Source organism: Coregonus clupeaformis, unplaced genomic scaffold (genome assembly GCF_020615455.1).
Source record: "Coregonus clupeaformis isolate EN_2021a unplaced genomic scaffold, ASM2061545v1 scaf0124, whole genome shotgun sequence".
Lineage (NCBI taxonomy): Eukaryota > Metazoa > Chordata > Actinopteri > Salmoniformes > Salmonidae > Coregonus > Coregonus clupeaformis.
In genome coordinates this window covers 121,356-139,381 of record NW_025533579.1, presented here as the reverse complement: position 1 = coordinate 139,381, position 18,026 = coordinate 121,356, and the positions used below count along the sequence as shown (strand labels likewise).

General features: G+C 43.5%; 1 protein-coding gene across 12 annotated transcripts in view; it reads left to right on the top strand.

The window, feature by feature from the left end:
* LOC121548677 (myotubularin-related protein 5-like) overlaps window positions 1–18,026 on the top strand; it is a 69,627-nt gene that overhangs the window by 32,137 nt on the left and 19,464 nt on the right. For 3 of the 12 annotated variants that reach the window (XM_045213541.1, XM_045213545.1, XM_045213538.1), the window contains exons 4-21: window positions 85–210; window positions 449–559; window positions 2,806–2,892; window positions 4,465–4,494; window positions 7,573–7,678; window positions 8,034–8,166; window positions 8,417–8,540; window positions 9,567–9,680; window positions 12,368–12,445; window positions 12,766–12,879; window positions 13,122–13,250; window positions 13,345–13,443; window positions 15,655–15,865; window positions 16,357–16,469; window positions 16,749–16,898; window positions 17,193–17,261; window positions 17,374–17,532; window positions 17,730–18,022. In XM_045213541.1, coding sequence (XP_045069476.1) covers window positions 85–210; window positions 449–559; window positions 2,806–2,892; window positions 4,465–4,494; window positions 7,573–7,678; window positions 8,034–8,166; window positions 8,417–8,540; window positions 9,567–9,680; window positions 12,368–12,445; window positions 12,766–12,879; window positions 13,122–13,250; window positions 13,345–13,443; window positions 15,655–15,865; window positions 16,357–16,469; window positions 16,749–16,898; window positions 17,193–17,261; window positions 17,374–17,532; window positions 17,730–18,022 — 2,246 coding nt within the window. The remainder of the gene's footprint in view (window positions 1–84; window positions 211–448; window positions 560–2,805; window positions 2,893–4,464; window positions 4,495–7,572; window positions 7,679–8,033; window positions 8,167–8,416; window positions 8,541–9,566; window positions 9,681–12,367; window positions 12,446–12,765; window positions 12,880–13,121; window positions 13,251–13,344; window positions 13,444–15,654; window positions 15,866–16,356; window positions 16,470–16,748; window positions 16,899–17,192; window positions 17,262–17,373; window positions 17,533–17,729; window positions 18,023–18,026) is intronic. The other 9 variants (XM_045213542.1, XM_045213539.1, XM_045213549.1 and 6 more) reach the window with 7 other exon arrangements.

Genomic DNA, 18,026 nt, shown 5'->3' with positions numbered 1-18,026 from the left:
TAATGATACATCAATAGAACATTTGCACAAAGTAAGCTACGTTCTGTACACTGTTTGATCTTCTGTCTCTCCCTGTGTGTGTAGCTACAGAAGGCTGAGGCCAGTGAGGTGGATGAGGACGAGGTCCCAGGGCTGGTCCAGCCGGCCCAGGTCTTCGCCCCCAAGAGCCTGGTGCTGGTGTCCCGTCTGGACCACACAGAGGTCTTCAGGGTAAGACGCACCTCAAAGCACCACTGCATGTCTCTGTCCAATACTCCAATTGCACATCTCATCTCTGTTTCTTGTTACAACAAAGAGTGTTTGAGACAAAACTCTAGGCTTGGTTTGGATGTATTTTTCTTTAGGTAGTAGATGTGTTCTTCACCAAAATAACCCCCATTTGTGTCATTTCGCTAAAAGTCAAGGAAAGTGTGTGCTTGTCTTTTAACTGTGTGCCTCCTCTGTGCAGAACTGTTTGGGGCTCATCTACACCGTGCATGTGGACAGCCTCAGCGTTCCCTTGGAAACGGTGATCGGAAACCTCCTCACCTGCGTCATCCCCGTTGCTGGTGGTTCTCAGGTAAACACACCTCCTTTCACCATGCATACCGACTTGTACGTACTCTCCTGGGCTATGCAACCCTCCCAACCAGCTAGCCTATTAGTTTGTTAGCCCCATCCAACCTGCTAGCATATTAGCTTAGCATGTTGGCCAATGCAGACAGCTAGCACATTAGCTTAACCAACCTGTTAGCATTGTAGCTTAGCATTAGCGGGTGTGCTATGCTAACCCACAGTGCTGAGTCAATGCCGGGTCCTCAGCACAGAGGAGATGGCCAGCATAGTAACCTACAGGAGGTTGGTGGCACCTTAATTGGGGAGGACGGGCTCGTGGTAATGGCTTGAGCGGAATAAGTGGAATGGTACTAGCCATTATTATGAGCCATCCTCCCCTCAGCAGCCTCCACTGTAACACACTATGTATAGGAATATCTACTTAGCTCTTGTATTCACCCTATGTGCACAGTTTAAACTTACTGTTTGTCTCAAACTAATTCAATGACGCTACTGCATGAAGCAGTGTAACATACAGTAAACTAGTATACTAAATCGTGCACGACTAGTATATTGGGCCTATACAGTGAGGGGAAAAAAGTATTTGATCCCCTGCTGATTTTGTAGTTAGCCCACTGAAAAAGAAATGATCAGTCTATAATTTTAATGGTAGGTTTATTTGAACAGTGAGAGACAGAATAACAACAAAAAAATCCAGAAAAACGCATGGCAAAAATGTTATAAATTGATTTGCATTTTAATGAGGGAAATAAGTATTTGACCCTCTCTCAATCAGAAATATTTCTGGCTCCCAGGTGTCTTTTATACAGGTAACGAGCTGAGAATAGGAGCACACTCTCAAAGGGAGTGCTCCTAATCTCAGTTTGTTACCTGTATAAAAGACACCTGTCCACAGAAGCAATCAATCAATCAGATTCCAAACTCTCCACCATGGCCAAGACCAAAGAGCTCTCCAAGGATGTCAGGGACAAGATTGTAGACCTACACAAGGCTGGAATGGGCTACAAGACCATCGCCAAGCAGCTTGGTGAGAAGGTGACAACAGTTGGTGCGATTATTTGCAAATGTAAGAAACACAAAATAACTGCCAATCTCCCTCGGCCTGCGGCTCCATGCAAGATCTCACCTCGTGGAGTTGCAATGATCATGAGAACGGTGAGGAATCAGCCCAGAACTACACGGGAGGATCTTGTCAATGATCTCAAGGCAGCTGGGACCATAGTTACCAAGAAAACAATTGGTAACACACTACGCCATGAAGGACTGAAATCCTGCAGCGCCTGCAAGGTCCCCCTGCTCAAGAAAGCACATATACATGCCCATCTGAAGTTTGCCAATGAACATCTGAATGATTCAGAGGAGAACTGGGTGAAAGTGTTGTGGTCAGATGAGACCAAAATGGAGCTCTTTGGCATCAACTCAACTCGCCGTGTTTGGAGGAGGAGGAATGCTGCCTATGACCCCAAGAACACCATCCCCACCGTCAAACATGGAGGTGGAAACATTATGCTTTGGGGGTGTTTTTTCTGCTAAGGGGACAGGACAACTTCACCGCATCAAAGGGACAATGGACGGGGCCATGTACCGTCAAATCTTGGGTGAGAACCTCCTTCCCTCAGCCAGGGCATTGAAAATGGGTCGTGGATGGGTATTCCAGCATGACAATGACCCAAAACACACGGCCAAGGCAACAAAGGAGTGGCTCAAGAAGAAGCACATTAAGGTCCTGGAGTGGCCTAGCCAGTCTCCAGACCTTAATCCCATAGAAAATCTGTGGAGGGAGCTGAAGGTTTGAGTTGCCAAACGTCAGGCTCGAAACCTTAATGACTTGGAGAAGATCTGCAAAGAGGAGTGGGACAAAATCCCTCCTGAGATGTGTGCAAACCTGGTGGCCAACTACAAGAAACGTCTGACCTCTGTGATTGCCAACAAGGGTTTTGCCACCAAGTACTAAGTTGTGTTTTGCAGAGGGGTCAAATACTTATTTCCCTCATTAAAATGCAAATCAATTTATAACATTTTTGACATGCGTTTTTCTGAATTTTTGTTGTTATTCTGTCTCTCACTGTTCAAATAAACCTACCATTAAAATTATAGACTGATAATTTCTTTGTCAGTGGGCAAACGTACAAAATCATCAGGGGATCAAATACTTTTTTCCCTCACTGTACGTACATTTCTGTACATTTTGTTCCCTTGTGTACATGCAATTCAACCTCGCTGTACATTGGTTCCTCCTGTGTGTTACAGATAAATGAATCCCCAGTATGTAGTTTAAATCTTTCGGTTCCTCAGGCCCTAGCCTGTGACTGGCTACTGGGCTGCTTTCAGGACCAGGTAACATCACCTTCCGGCAGCTTCTTACCAATCCGCTTGCCTTATTGTGATTTTATCTGTTTAGATAAACATGATGATTCTAAAAAGTATGTTTGTATTTCATATAATCATCTCAAACCATGCTGATTAATATGCACTCAGTGGTTTGCAGTTTGCATTAGTCTGCTTTTGTGGGTTTTGTGGTCTAACGATCCTGCATATTCCATGCTACATTAACCTGTCCAATCATTTTGATCATTTGAGACCTTTTTAAAGTCAATGAATTGTTTTGATTCTGTGTGCTGTTTGTCATGGATTGATCTGATGTGGTCGCCATTATTGATCTGTTATAGAAGTGCATAGACTTTTCACTTGGTGAGGAACACACACACACACACACATACACACACACACACACACACACACACACACACATTCACACACACACACACACACACACACACACACAACACACACACTGGTTCTCTGAGGGTGACCATATGGGGCACCAGATGGCCTCATAGCAGGCAGTGCAGTGGTCTGAATGAGAGACAGGACTAATCAGCATTAACACACAGACACACTCACACACACATCTTGCAAACAAAAACAAACATACGCTTGACTTACACAGACCTTCAGGCATTGGATAGTATAGCGCAGAGCGTTCTGTAATCTAACGGTGCATGAAAAGCTATGCTAGGTGTTTGTTACGTGTAATAGCAGGTCAAATGTCAAACTTCTAATGACACAGGCCTTTCTATTAGACTCAGGTCTAATGTTGGAGTTGCTAGGACTCTCCCCAGTCATGCCACGTCAACCCAACATGCATTGCAACACATCCACTTTACTACTGGAACTGGCAATTATCTCAACTGTCAGATACGCACTCCTGGCATACAGAGCAGCAACCTTTAGCCCAATTACTGTACTCTGGACTATAAACGAGTCTAATATGGAACCTGCCTGAACGTTTGTGTGTATGCACCTGCCTGTGTGATTGAATAGATAATTGTAAATGACTGTCTGTCTGTGCAGTCTCCACAATGACTTCCAGCTACCAGCCAGTCTCCACAATGACTTCCAGCTACCAGCCCAAGGACATTCTGTCAATCGGCCAAGCTCCATAAATAATGTATTTTTTTGATTTCCTGAAATATTAACTGTAAAACATGAACTAAGGAAATGTACCTTTTTAAAGTAACTTCACTGAAAAATGCCAATGTTACACAAGTATACATTTTAATTCCTCAGTTATTTCACCCCGTGGTCATGAACACCTCGTCTGACTAATTCGCCCATTTGATGTATGTACTGAGCTGTGGGAGCTTTCATTTTTTGACAGCTGGTTTGACTCTGTGCCTTATGTTAATGTTGCCACATTCTCATGTCATAATGCCACGCTGTTACCGTCTGTGTATATTTATATTGTCATGTTAATGTTTTATTGTCATATTGTTTTGTCATGTTTTTGTTTGCACCCTGTTGTGTCTAATCCGCGTGTTCTCCTATGGTGTTTCTATCTCTCTCTCTCTCTCTCTCTCTCTCTCTCTGTGTGTTTCTCTCTCTCTGTGGGGTGCTTGACTTATGTAGCCGGGCCAGGAAGAGAGAGAGGAGAGCTTGGTACGCCACCTGACTACTTTATTCTCCTCTCAACCAATCAGCTCCTAGCTTTCCCTAGTTCTGTCAGAATCCTCCTATGTCTGTGTATTTCACCTACCTCTCTCTAAGTCCATCCTCCTCTCCTCCTCTGCCAGTCAAAACGCAGACCTCTCATGGGAAAACCAATCAAATCACTTTGATAAGGCTCAATCTGTGACCCAATGGCTGATCATTTTACAAATCTGTTATTGGTAAATTCAAGGATATATAATTGATTGTTGACCAGAAGAGTGACGGTGAAATGGTGATCAGTTGGGTCACTGCGTTGATGTCTCAACAGCTCTCCCATTGCTGCTGCTGTAGAGAGCATGGCTAACGCCAACCTTTCCTTTCCAGCTATACACAGATATACCTGGGCCCTGTATTTTAAGTACTTTGAGATGAAGATTTGGCTACATTCGATTCCTGCTTCTGGAGTTTATTCGAAAAGGCCTGTTTTTCAATAAATCCCCCCTCCCCCCCCCAAAAAAATGGGGTATAATTTTTTTGTTGAAATTATTTATAAATATATACATTTGTAATTTTTATAGTGAAATATGTATTTTCAAAGAATTTCTAAATACATGTATATAGAACTACCTGGAAGTACTTAAAATACTTTGTATTCCTACCTGATGTGGTATACAGCCTCTGTAGGCAGATCCAGTTGTTTCTGTGTATTCTATTGTATTACTATGTGATGTCTGTCCAAGAGGCTGCTGTGGTTGTAGGATGCCTTCTTAGTCCTTGTGCTACCTGTCCTGTATGCAACTCTATGCTATTTGTCTTCATTTGCAGCCAAGACTCACTGTAATAATCATGCTGTGCAAATTATGCCTTAACTCATGTGGGCTAACAGGCTTTTTCGGTCTTGCAAAAACGTAAAAATCCCAAACAGTCATTGAAATTGCATGCAACATAAAGATCACACTTACAAATTATGGCAACGTACAGTGGCGTGCATAACTATTCACCCCCCCAAAGTCAATACTTTGTAGAGCCACCTTTTGCAGCAATTACAGCTGCAAGTCTCTTGGGGTATGTCTCTATAAGCTTGGCACATCAAGCCACTGGGATTTTTGCCCATTCTTCAAGGCAAAACTGCTCCAGCTCCTTCAAGTTGGATGGGTTCTGCTGGTGTACAGCAATCTTTAAGTCATACCACAGATTCTCAATTGGATTGAGGTCTGGGCTTTGACTAGGCCATTCCAAGACATTTAAATGTTTCCCCTTAAACCACTCGAGTGTTGCTTTAGCAGTATGCTTAGGGTCATTGTCCTGCTGAAAGGTGAACCTCCGTCCCAGTCTCAAATCTCTGGAAGACTGAAACAGGTTTCCCTCAAGAATTTCCCTGTATTTAGCGCCATCCATCATTCCTTCAATTCTGACCAGTTTCCCAGTCCCTGCCGATGGAAAAACATCCCCACAGCATGATGCTGCCACCACCATGCTTCACTGTGGGGATGGTGTTCTCGGGGTGATGAGAGGTGTTGGGTTAGAGCCAGACATAGCGTTTTCCTTGATGGCCAAAAAGCTCAATTTTAGTTTCATCTCACCAGAGTACCTTCTTCCATATGTTTAGGGAGTCTCCCACATGCCTTTTGGCAAACACCAAACGTGTTTGCTTATTTCTTTCTTTAAGCAATGGCTTTTTTCTGGCCACTCTTCCGTAAAGCCCAGCTCTGTGGAGTGTACGGCTTAAAGTGATCCTATGGACAGATACTCCAATCTCCGCTGTGGAGCTTTGCAGCTCCTTCAGGGTTATCTTTGGTCTCTTTGTTGCCTCTCTGATTAATGCCCTCCTTGCCTGGTCCGTGAGTTTGGCCTCTCTTGGCAGGTTTGTTGTGGTGCCATATTCTTTCCATTTTTAAAATAATGGATTTAATGGTGCTCCGTGGAATGTTCAAAGTTTCTGATATTTTTTTATAACCCAACCCTGATCTGTACTTCTCCACAACTTTGTCCCTGACCTGTTTGGAGAGCTCCTTGGTCTTCATGGTGCCGCTTGCTTGGTGGTGCCCCTTGCTTAGTGGTGTTGCAGTCTCTGGGCCTTTCAGAACAGGTGTATATATACTGAGATCATGTGACACTTAGATTGCACACAGGTGGACTTTATTTAACTAATTATGTGACTTCTGAAGGTAATTGGTTGCACCAGATCTTATTTAGGGGCTTCATAGCAAAGGGGGTGAATATATATGCACACACCACTTTTCCGTTATAGATTTTTTTGAATTTTTTGAAACAATTAATTTTTTTCATTCCACTTCACCAATTTTGACTATTATGTGTATGTCCATTACGTGAAATCCAAATAAAAATATTTTTAATTACAGGTTTTAATGCAACAAAATAGGAAAAACGCCAAGGGGGATGAAGGCACTTACAACAACTACTACAACTCTCTTGACCTATAAATGTCATGTATGTGCTGCAATGTGAAGTTTACATGACTAAGATCAGATGTTTCATGAATGTTACAAACGACAACAAAAAATCTAAATCATTCTGTCTTGCGCTTCCCTTCCCTCTGCGTCACATGGCCGTAAGAACTATGCAGTAACACTAAACCAATAAGACGTGATTAAACCAACACATTTCAAATGTTAAGAACCCCCCAAAATCAATCAAACATATGAACTCTTCCCTTTCCATACTTACTCAAAATGCAATGGAAATGTCCCTGAATGGACAATCTGGCATGTCATTGGTATTTGACTCCCATAAAGGTCCATTAATATAGTGGGCTGATTGAATCTGGTAAGACCCATTGCTATGGGGCTCTCAGTTCAGCATAGGTCAGTTCTCTCCTGTTCAGCTGTGAATGGCCGGTGACTGTGTAGTTCTAATGTACCTGCTAAACCCCTGTGATTCTCTCCATCTCTGATTTCTCCGCTCCTCTATACACTCCAACCCTCTGTGATTGTGCTGAAGTGTAATTGCTAATCCCAATTTTTCCAAGAAAGGGCGTTCACACTATCTGTTCTCTTTTTCCATGCTACCCCCTCTTTCTCTCTCTCTCTCTCTCTCTCTCTCTCTCTCTCTCTCTCTCTCTTATAGAGGACTATAACGTTGGGTGCAGGTGATCGACAGGTCATCCAGACGCCCATCAACGACTCCCTCCCTGTCAGCGGCAGCAGCGTAGCCCATCTCTTTAGACAGCTTGGTACGGCAAATCACAACGCAGTCTACTCAGCCCTGGACCAATGGGGCACCTTATGATTAGTGACATGGACCAATCGCAGAGTCCAATGTTCTCTCACCTTGAAGATTGCCCTTTGAGAGAGAACCTTCACCAGTTGTTTAATTGCTTGATGAATGCAAATCATAGGCCTATATTTGATATGAGTTAGGAGAAAAGGCCAAATACGCCTACATGTATATAGTAGAGATCTATCTTTTATGCCTTCATGTTTGATCATTTGTTAGAACACACATTTGATGATCTTTACAATCCACGCAGTCAGTCTTTCCCTGCAGGTAAAGTGAATACTGTACCTCTGTTATGTTGTCTCTCTCAGGTATAGTGAACGTTCTGTATCTGTTCTGTGCTGCTCTGACGGAACACAAGATCCTGTTCCTGTCCAGCAGCTACCAGAGACTTACAGACGCCTGCAGAGCACTACTGGCCATCATGTTCCCCCTCAAATACAGGTAGGTGTGTGAGTGTGTGTGCATGACTGTGTGAGTGTGTGCGTGACGGTGTGTGTGTGGTTGTTTTTGTATGTGTTTTTCATTGTAAAATACATTCATAGGTGTCTTAATGTAGTGAATTTACAGGGATTTGATTAACAAGATAGTGGTCTGTTAGTTTAGGGAATTTTATGATTTCCTCACACTTATCATATCATCTCCTAATCTGATTCCTGGTCAATCTGATATCCTCTTGTTTCCCTCCCGTCAGTTTTACGTACGTCCCCATCCTGCCAGGGAAACTCCTGGAGGTGCTGAGCACACCCACGCCTTTCATCATCGGGGTCAATTCTTTCTTCCGTTCCGAGACCCAGGAACTGGTGGGTAGCATGACCGTATGTCCCAATCTACAATACTTCTTTTGATTTATTTTCTATATAATGTTTATATAGTCTCGTCGGTGTATGCGTCTGTAAAGCCTATCTGATGACAGTAAAGACCTTCTTCATTCTGAGTTGCCCCCCCATACTTTGACAGACTGTAGTACGATCTTGATTACTAGATATGTGTTTGTCAGTTCTCTGGCCCCCTTTCCTTATCTATAATTAATCTCACTCAACAACCCAGACCTGCTGTGTTCTAGCAATCGGAAACCTCTGTTGCCTTAGATTCCTCTCAGCACTAACACAACAGTCTTTGTAAACCATGCCAAGGTGTACCTGACATGTAAATTAAATATATTTTCTTCCATATTCCGTGGAATGTTGGATGACTTTGAAAGAGTTTCCTGTTATTAAGGACAAACTAATGATTAAGATGAATAATACTAATAATACAGTTAGTTTGTATATCGCTTTTCATTAGTTATCTCAAAGCTCAAAAATTCTAAATTATATACAATATAAACAACATACATTTAGAATCAAGGCAGGTAAAATGGCAACAGTGGGCTAGGTGCTAAATACATTTCAAATTGGGACTAGGACTATGAAAAGACAGTCATTAGTCTGTTTCTGGGGTCTAGGTTAGTGTGCATTAAACTACATGTGGTCCCTCGCCATGCTTTGTAATGTAATGACTTTAACAACGGACTGCCTGTCTGTATAATATAGTATACTATACAGTCACATGGCTTTGATAGATCGATTGATGATGGAGTGTAAGGGGTCAGGAGTGAGAGGTTATCGCCTTGGCAACCCCAACTGCCTGTTAAAAGGTACATTTCACTGCTGCATTAGGTAAAGTGCTGTAATGAACAGCTGTTGACAGAAGCGTTTGTGTGTGTCTGTGGTGCTGTCAGTCACTACTGTTATCATTCAGCATACTTAGCGTCATCTACAGAATGCAGTATAGTGCTCTCTTATGAGATCTATCAAAGATATCGTACTGACTGAGCCGCCCTTGTGTGTTGTGTTCTACAGTTGGACGTGATCATCGCTGACCTGGACGGAGGCACGGTGACCATCCCTGAGTGTGTCCACATCTCCCTGCTCCCCGACCCCCTCCTCCAGCAGACCCAGACCGCCCTCTCCATGGTAACCACCATGACAACAACACTCCCATCCTTCAGACTTCTACACCTTCACTTCATACAGCTACATCAGCGTCACCAATACCAATACAACACTAGCGCATTAACCTGAACCATGTACAGCTATAGTCGTTTAACAACAGCACAACACTGAGACTTTGGTTTACTACTTCCACACCAACTGAACCAACTCTTTCTCTAAATAAGATCAAGTGCCTTATTGTAATTGAACTTCTCACTGCCAGCACAATCTGGAAATTCCTCTTATCTCATCTGAAGTTATTGTTCAAATAAGATCGATGTTATGTAAAACGAATCAGATTTCCTGACTGGGCCTGCGTATCATTGGTATCTGCTGGCTGGTTTATGCTTTTGTTTTTGTTTGCATGTTCCTACGTGGAGTAGAGGAGAGCCATGCCATAGCTTTCCCATCAATAGCTACAGCTGACAAATAGTAGGAGATTTTATTTATTGAATGACGCATTGATATTGTAAGCAATCATGTGTTTGTGGGAAATTCCTTTGTGAGATCACAATCTTAAATTCTAAGGTAAGAAATCGGAATTACCATTACATACCCCTATAAAACAATATCATATTTTACAATATTGAAATTACGCATGAGACACAACTATAAAAACAATGCAGTCATGAACTCTTCATGAGGATATGTCTGTTTAGTTTCAGAATTGGTGTGAGTTTGTACGTGCCAGGGTGAGACGGGGCTTACTGTAATACACAGTAGTCCAATAAAGAATTATGAAAGAATGGATCTTCCCATCTTCAATGAATGAAATGATACTACAATCTGCAGCCAAAAGAGGAGTTATTTGTTTGCCTGAATGACATTGGCATTGATTCCCACAGCCCAAACATAGTGTGTGTTTGTGTTAACAGAGTTGGACCAGAGGGAGAAGATTAATCATAGAATCTGACATGCTGTCCCACATGAGAAATATTTGGGAACATATTATTCCCTAGATTAAAATGTCTTCCTCCCCTCATTTCTTTATCAGGATAAGAGTCAAAGTTGTATGTTGCCGGATAGACATTGACCGGAATTGCTCAAAATGCATATTTCACTAGCCCTTTGGCACTTTTCTTAACTGTTCAAGAAGAAAAACATTTGTGGTTGTTTTCTGACACAAGTCTGGGGTAAATTATATTTTTACAGTGTTCATGCTTTTGTAATTCTCCAAGGCTGTCTGTCTGTCTGAGGCCTATGGGCTTTATCTCAGGCCGGTCTCTTTGATCTCTATTGGCTGGAGGGCATGAAACATGAGCCATACTCAATCTGCACGGTTATTAGTCAATCTGTTACGGCTAGACTGGAGAGGAGAGGAGGGAGGGAGGGACATAAATGAGGAGGGAAAGGCTAAAGAGAGAGAGAATGAGGGTTAGGCTGTAAGTGTCCTCTTGGTCAGAGGGACATTGAAAAGGACCTGCTCCTAAACCAGTATACTTTTTCATTGTCCTTCATTACCGTGTTTAAACATTCCTTGATGTTTGATGAACAACAGTGGAAAGAGCTAGGTACCAGCCAATACCTGCTCTGGTGAGTAATAGGGACTGTAAAGTTGTTCCATCTCAGAACAACCAGTCCTGTGATGTGACCCGACCATTCTACAATACAATATACAGGCCTCTCTCTCTTCCCTCTGTTCTGTCCTCCTTTCTTTCCTTCCCCCGTCTCCCTCTGTCCTAACCTGTGTGGGCCATAGAGACTTGTAGTGCTGGCCCGGTGACCCTGCATGGCTGGAATGGGAGACTTGGGCTGGACCAGAGCCCTGTAATGCAGGGAGCATTTCACTGGATGTCCTCTGTTGAGTCAATAAAACACTTTGCGTGCGTGTGACGTGTATGCACACATGCGTCCTTCCATAACCAATGAAGCACAGTGTGTGTGTGGTTTTGTGAATGTGTGTGTGTGATTGTGGGGTCCATTCTGCCCTGCATTTGTCTGTCTGCACTGTCTGTCTCCTTATGGCGCCAGCCCCAGGACCCATGGCCTTGTCAGTCTGGATGGGTTCTGACCTGCATTGTCAGGGAGGGACACATTTCCCCAGTCCCAGCCCCAGTTCCAGCCTCAGCCCCACAGCCAGCTCACATAACATAACAGGCCTGAGTCTAAGTGACCCTCACCCAGACCAGCACAGAGAGGATAATTGCAGAGCGTGAAAAGCGATAGGTTTTGCGACCGGAGGGATAGTTAATTTGTTTAATCATCTGGAAAAGTGATGTGTGTGTGGTGGGTGAAGGTTGTTACAGTGATGCTTCTAGAGATAGTTTGTAGCAACCGTTGGATGTTGGCTTAGCTAGGTACTCTGCTGCTCTCTTAACGATTAGCTGAATTAATTCACCTCACAATCCCCAAACATAAATAGGACTTTGAATAGGAGATACTGCAGCTAATTTAGTTAATGGGGGTCTGCTGCTTAGTCTGAAGCCACATCTGTCTCATTTATGAGAGGGGCTTCTAAGAATTCACATCTTCTTAAAAGCCACTGACATCATATTGTAATTTAGGATACCCGATGAAGCAGTGTCCAAAAGCCAAAATATAGCAGCAGTTGCTGTAGGATTTATGTACTGTATAATATTGATGAACTGAACGGATGTAATGAGAAGACTGTTAGATGATATTTCTGTCCATGTTGTTGTAATGTGACTCCTGCCATCTTGTGTTTGTAGGTGTTGGACCCAGAGCTGGAGATAGCGGACCATGCCTTCCCCCCTTCCTCCACACAACCCTCCACACTCAAGATCCAGGTAATGTAGAGCCCCTCTATCCTCGGTGGAAAGTGTGTGACTGTGGGTGTGTGACTGTGGGTGTGTGACTCTGGGTGTGTTTTGAAAAAAAGTATGAAAAAAAATATTTAAATGTATGCACTCGCTACGGAAAGTCGCTCTAGATAAGAGCAACTGCTAAATGACAAAAACGTAAATGTGAGAAACTCCCTGTCTCTTTGTTTGGGGCAACGCTCCATCAGCAGCAAGGTCTCTGGATTTCTGAGCTTTCCCAGGCTTACTGTCCAGCTGTCCCGTACTCTCCCCTCAGTATGTTATAATTCCCTATCTGTGTGTTGCAGGATAAGGAGATCCGGGCGGTGTTTCTGTGGCTGTTCGGCCAGCTGTTCCATGGCTATCGCTGGTGTTTGCACATCATCCGGATCCATCCTGAACCAGTCATCCGCTTCCATAAGGTACACATCACCCTCTACCTCTCAGAACTTAATTCCTAAGGTGATATATTACGTTGTGTTCATACTAGCCTAAAACTAACTACGGTCTTTATGAACATAATGGAATAGATCACTTTGTCTGTCTGGAGGAGAAATACATTTTGCTCTAAACAGACCTGCAAACTGTCTGTTTTGAGTCTAACACTTAAAAAGGAAGAGTGGAACCCAAGAATCTCAGGCCTGACGAGTGTGTGTTCCTCCAGGCTGCGTTCCTGGGCCAGAGGGCTCTGACTGAGGATGACTTCCTGATGAAGGTTCTGGACGGTATGGCGTTCGCTGGGTTCATATCGGAGAGAGGGCCGCCTTACAGACCAACAGACCTGTTCGATGACGTGAGTGTCCCTCACACACACACCTTCCCAATCAGTGGTAAAGATGTGAAGGAAAAAGTATTCTAACTTCCTGGTTCTTTTCCTGTGTCTACAGCTGATAGCCAATCAGGTGGAGCGTATTCGCCAGGAGGAGTGCAGCCCGCACAAAGTCATGAACCATATCAAGGAGCTGGCCGAGCAGCTCTTCAAAAACGTATTTTGTGCATAAAAAAATGAAAAACATAGTTATTTATTTATTTTATTTACAGATGTAGGATCTTAATTTTATCACCCTTTTGTTGCTGAGAATTTATGCTGATGAGCTTCGTGATTTAAGTCAAATTCACTGAAAACCCACACTAACGTGGTTATTTTAACATTTTTTTATCATGATGAAAGTGGCCACTTTAGGCCCTTTTTAGACCAATCATGCCTCCTATAAGACCCTATGATCCGTGAACTGTACATGGAACAGACATCTTGGTGCCATTACACTCCTTATTGTGTGCTTTAAAATATGGGGTATGTCTTGATTCTGAAATTAATAAAATCACATTCATTTATTCAACATTAAAACTACTATTCATATCTCAAAAGTACCCTTTTTGATGTAGTTATTTTTAGACATTATTTGGAACTATACTCTTAAAACACAGCAAGTTTCCAGTATGGGCTCTCTGCTACTTTTGAAGAAATTATCAATTTTATACATATCAATTGACATTATAGGTCATTAACCAATCACAGCCTCCTGTAGCAAAGGGAGTTCCCTTTGAATTCATTTTACCATTCACTGTGTTGGTGGTGCTCATAACATTTATCATAACTTTAAAAGTAGCAGAGAGCCCACTCTGGAAATGTGATTTACTTGTAGACAATGTTCCCTCTAAGCTCTGCGCGTGCGCAGGTGCGCAGCTCCCCGGGACTGCCGCGCAGAAGAAATATCAGCTTGCGCGGAGAAGCACGAGATTGAACTTCACTCAACTTTCTAGTTTTCCCCTTTAGTTAACACTATCAATGACAGGCCAATGCTCTACACAGACCGGTGCGCCATAACCAATCAGAGCTGCAGTATCCCTATATGCAAATAGATCATTGCCATATATGGATCTGTGCCATTCCCTTTGAACTGGACTGTGTTTACAGCATGAGTGGTTGTGAGTAGATGTGCTTGTTTTGCATCTGTCCAGGTGTGTACATTTGTTCATTTTCTTGGCTATTAAGTGAGTTATTAGTTATACCACATTTCTAGTCAGCAATGGTGGAGCGGTTGCTTCCTACAAGAGCACAAAATGTGTGCATTTCTAGCCAATAGGCAGAGGATAGCATAATTTGTGTGATTCTCTGTAATAATGGTATGGGAATAATAATGCATTTTATTTTGTATCAAACAACACAACATTTTCAGTCACCTCCTTGTCTGAAGGACAAGTGCATAAACAGGTTAATGGCAATCCCTACATGTTTTTTTTTCAAAAGTCTCATGGTATGTAGGCCTACATTGAACACCACACATTGGCTGCTACTGTAGTCTGAATGATAGAACAGCTGTTTCCATGTTAAAATGTTATGGGATGCATTTTCTCCATAGTTATTTATGGTAAGCCACTCTGATAGGCCTACATATGATCAAATAGCCACAGTAGCCTACTTGGCCACTGTTATAACTAACTTGAAGCGGATACAGCCTCAGTGTTCACAGTAAACGCGCGCCAGAAGTTGCACAGAATTTTCACAACGTTCAAGTTTGTGCTCAGCAGACCTGAAATTTGTTCAGTGCCTAATTTTTTTTGAGGGAACATTGCTTGTAGAGTATATTGTTTAAAACAATGTCTAAAAATGAACAAAATCAAAAAGGGTACTTTTGAGATTTTAATATTAATAGCTTTAATGTTGAATAGATTCATGTGTAAAATTGTATTTCAGAATGTATCGATACTCCATATTTTACAGTATACTATAAGGTGTATAATGACACCAAGGTGTTGTCTGTATCATGTACGGTTCTTGGATCATAGGTCTTACAGGAGGCATGCATAGGTCTAAAAAGGGCCTGAAATTTTCACTTTCAGGATTTTCTCAAAATGGTTTGTGTTACAATGTACAAAGAGTATCAAACATCCTTCCTCCCAATTAAGTTTCTATGAACAATCTGAGATACCAAAAATATTTTCTGGCAACGCTGGCATGGAATCGCCCTATTGCACTTTTCATGTAGCCTACTTTTGGCCAGCTAATAGCCTAACCACCGATCAAGTAACATTATGGACTAAGTGTTCAAATCCTGTTGCTGTGACAATATAGGTTAAATTAAGATCCTCCATATGTATGTAATGTAGTAACTAAAATAACAGGAGACCAGTTACCAATTTCTTTGCGCTTTCTCCCCCGTTATGGTCTCTCACCTTTTATTCTCTCCCACCAGGAGAACCCGTACCCTGCTGTGGCCATGCATAAGGTGCAGCGGCCAGCTGAGAGCCCTGGTCACAATGACCCCAAGAACTTGGCCATCTTTCCCCCGCTGGACGACGTCACGGTCCAGCTCTTCATCGACCACGCCGCCGCCAAGCTCAAGACCGCCCCACCCGTGGTCAAGGCCGAGCTCAGGGGCATGGTGCCCTCAGGACCCCCACTGGGTGAGTGTGCCAGGCTGGGTGGGAAAGACTGAGTGGAGGGGGTTGATGGGGGTAGTGGAGGGCTGGGGGTGTGGAGCGGTATAGGCATGGGATGGTGGGATTAAATAGATGCCGTGAATGGACAGTTGAAAGACTGATGCAGACATTCCTATTGGGTTGTGGGTTAGAAGTTAGCAGAGATGCCAACATGAGATTGTGTCTGATGGATTGGCTTGATGTCTGGTCTAAAGAGGCTGATCCAGACACAGACAGTCCAGCAGACGACCAGACAGTTAGTTCTGCAGTCCACCAGACTGTCCTACCGGTCCACCAGACTGTCCTCCGGTCCACCAGACTGTCCTACGGTCCACCAGACTGTCCTCTGTGTTAGGACAACCTCTCTGTGACCCATCTATCTCTCAGCATGGGTTTAATTGAGCTGTATTCAGTGTAGATTCAGTGTAGACTGATGAGTGTGATGTAATAACCCCTGAGTCGTGTTGCTCCTCCAGGAGACATCGTGGACAGGCATGGTCATGTCCTGGCTAACAGTGCTCGCAGGCTGGAGGTGGTCAGGAACTGCATTACTTACATATTTGACAACAAGATGCTGGAAGCAAAGAAGGTGAGAAACAAGGCCACAACAGCATCTCTGTGCTCTGCCATTTTGGAATGATAAAAGTTGTTTGAAACTCCTTAGATGTTAAGAATATATAGCTGATTTATAGCTAGTTTAGAGGTTTGACCTACATGATAGTCTAGTGACTTTTTATCTTTTGAAAACATACAGATAATTTTTTATAAAAGCAAAATGAAGTTCCTGCACATAACACCTAACCATAAATATCTTCCTAAAGTTGGCATCTCCTAATATTGTTGTCCTTTGCTGCGCCCCCACCCCTAGCTGATGCCAGCGGTACTGCGGGCGCTGAAGGGCCGGGCGGCCAGGGTGTGTCTGACCCAGGAGCTCAACCAGCACGTCCTGCAGAACCGAGCTGTGCTGGATGACCAGCAGTTTGACTACATCGTCCGCATGATGAACTGCACCTTACAGGTACATGCTGACGCCCCCAAAAAAGTATCTGTCCTCTTATAGTCAAAGTTCTATTGTATTCCAGTCGGGTTCAGTACATAGAGCGGCTGTATTGAAGGAGTTCTGAAAGCAATAACCTTAACTCCTTGGGACTTTTTCAAAACAGTACAAGGCTACCTATTGTTACACTGCTATGGAGGCTTTTCTATTTTCACAATATCATACACTGAATAATGTAGCCTAATCTGTGTTGTTTGCATGGCTGACATTGAGTGAGAGTATGGTGACATTGACCTCTATTCTCTTTCTACTCAGGACTGCTCCCACATGGATGAACACGGTATTGCAGCCGTCCTCCTTCCCCTGGTTACGGCCTTCTGCAGAGTAAGTCTACAAAATGTCACAAACACAAACAATCCTTATTCAACACAAATAATTGTCCTCAAAGTGGTCTGTTTCTAAAGCTTCTGTGTGGCTGTGTGTTTGTGTCTGGCAGAAACTAGGTGCGGGCATCACCCAGTTTGCCTACAGCTGTGTGCAGGAGCACATGGTGTGGACCAACATGCAGTTCTGGGAGGCCATGTTCTACAGTGATGTCCAGAACCACATCAGAGCCCTGTATCTGGAGGTAGACGAGGGGGAGCAGCCCACCCCTGTAAGAACAGACCCTAAAACTTCAGAACAAGCAGAACCTTTTTAAGCTTATAGATGCAACTGTTTTTAAGCTAATGCTCCTGTATATTAGTATCAAACACAGCAATAAAAACATAACCGAGGCCTTTTCCTTGATAATGGTACTTAGTCCTTGGAGTACATTCTTACATTGACCCCATCTGACGTTTCCCCTTCCAGTCCCACGGGCAGCAGGAGTCTGGTCCAGCAGCAGGAGGTCAGGAGCTGCTGGGTGCTCTGGAGTTGGCGTCAGAGCAGAGCAGGCTGTGGCCCACGCTCAACAAGGAGCAGCAGAGTGAGCGCGTGCAGAAGGAGGAGAGCACGGTGTTCAGCCAGGCCATCCACTACGCCAACCGCATGTCCTACCTGCTACTGCCCCTGGACACCAGCAAGAACCGCCTGCTCAACAGGTCTGGGATTGGGGACGTGGAGAGTGTTAGCAACAGCTACGTCACCAACAGGTACACCAACAGGTGA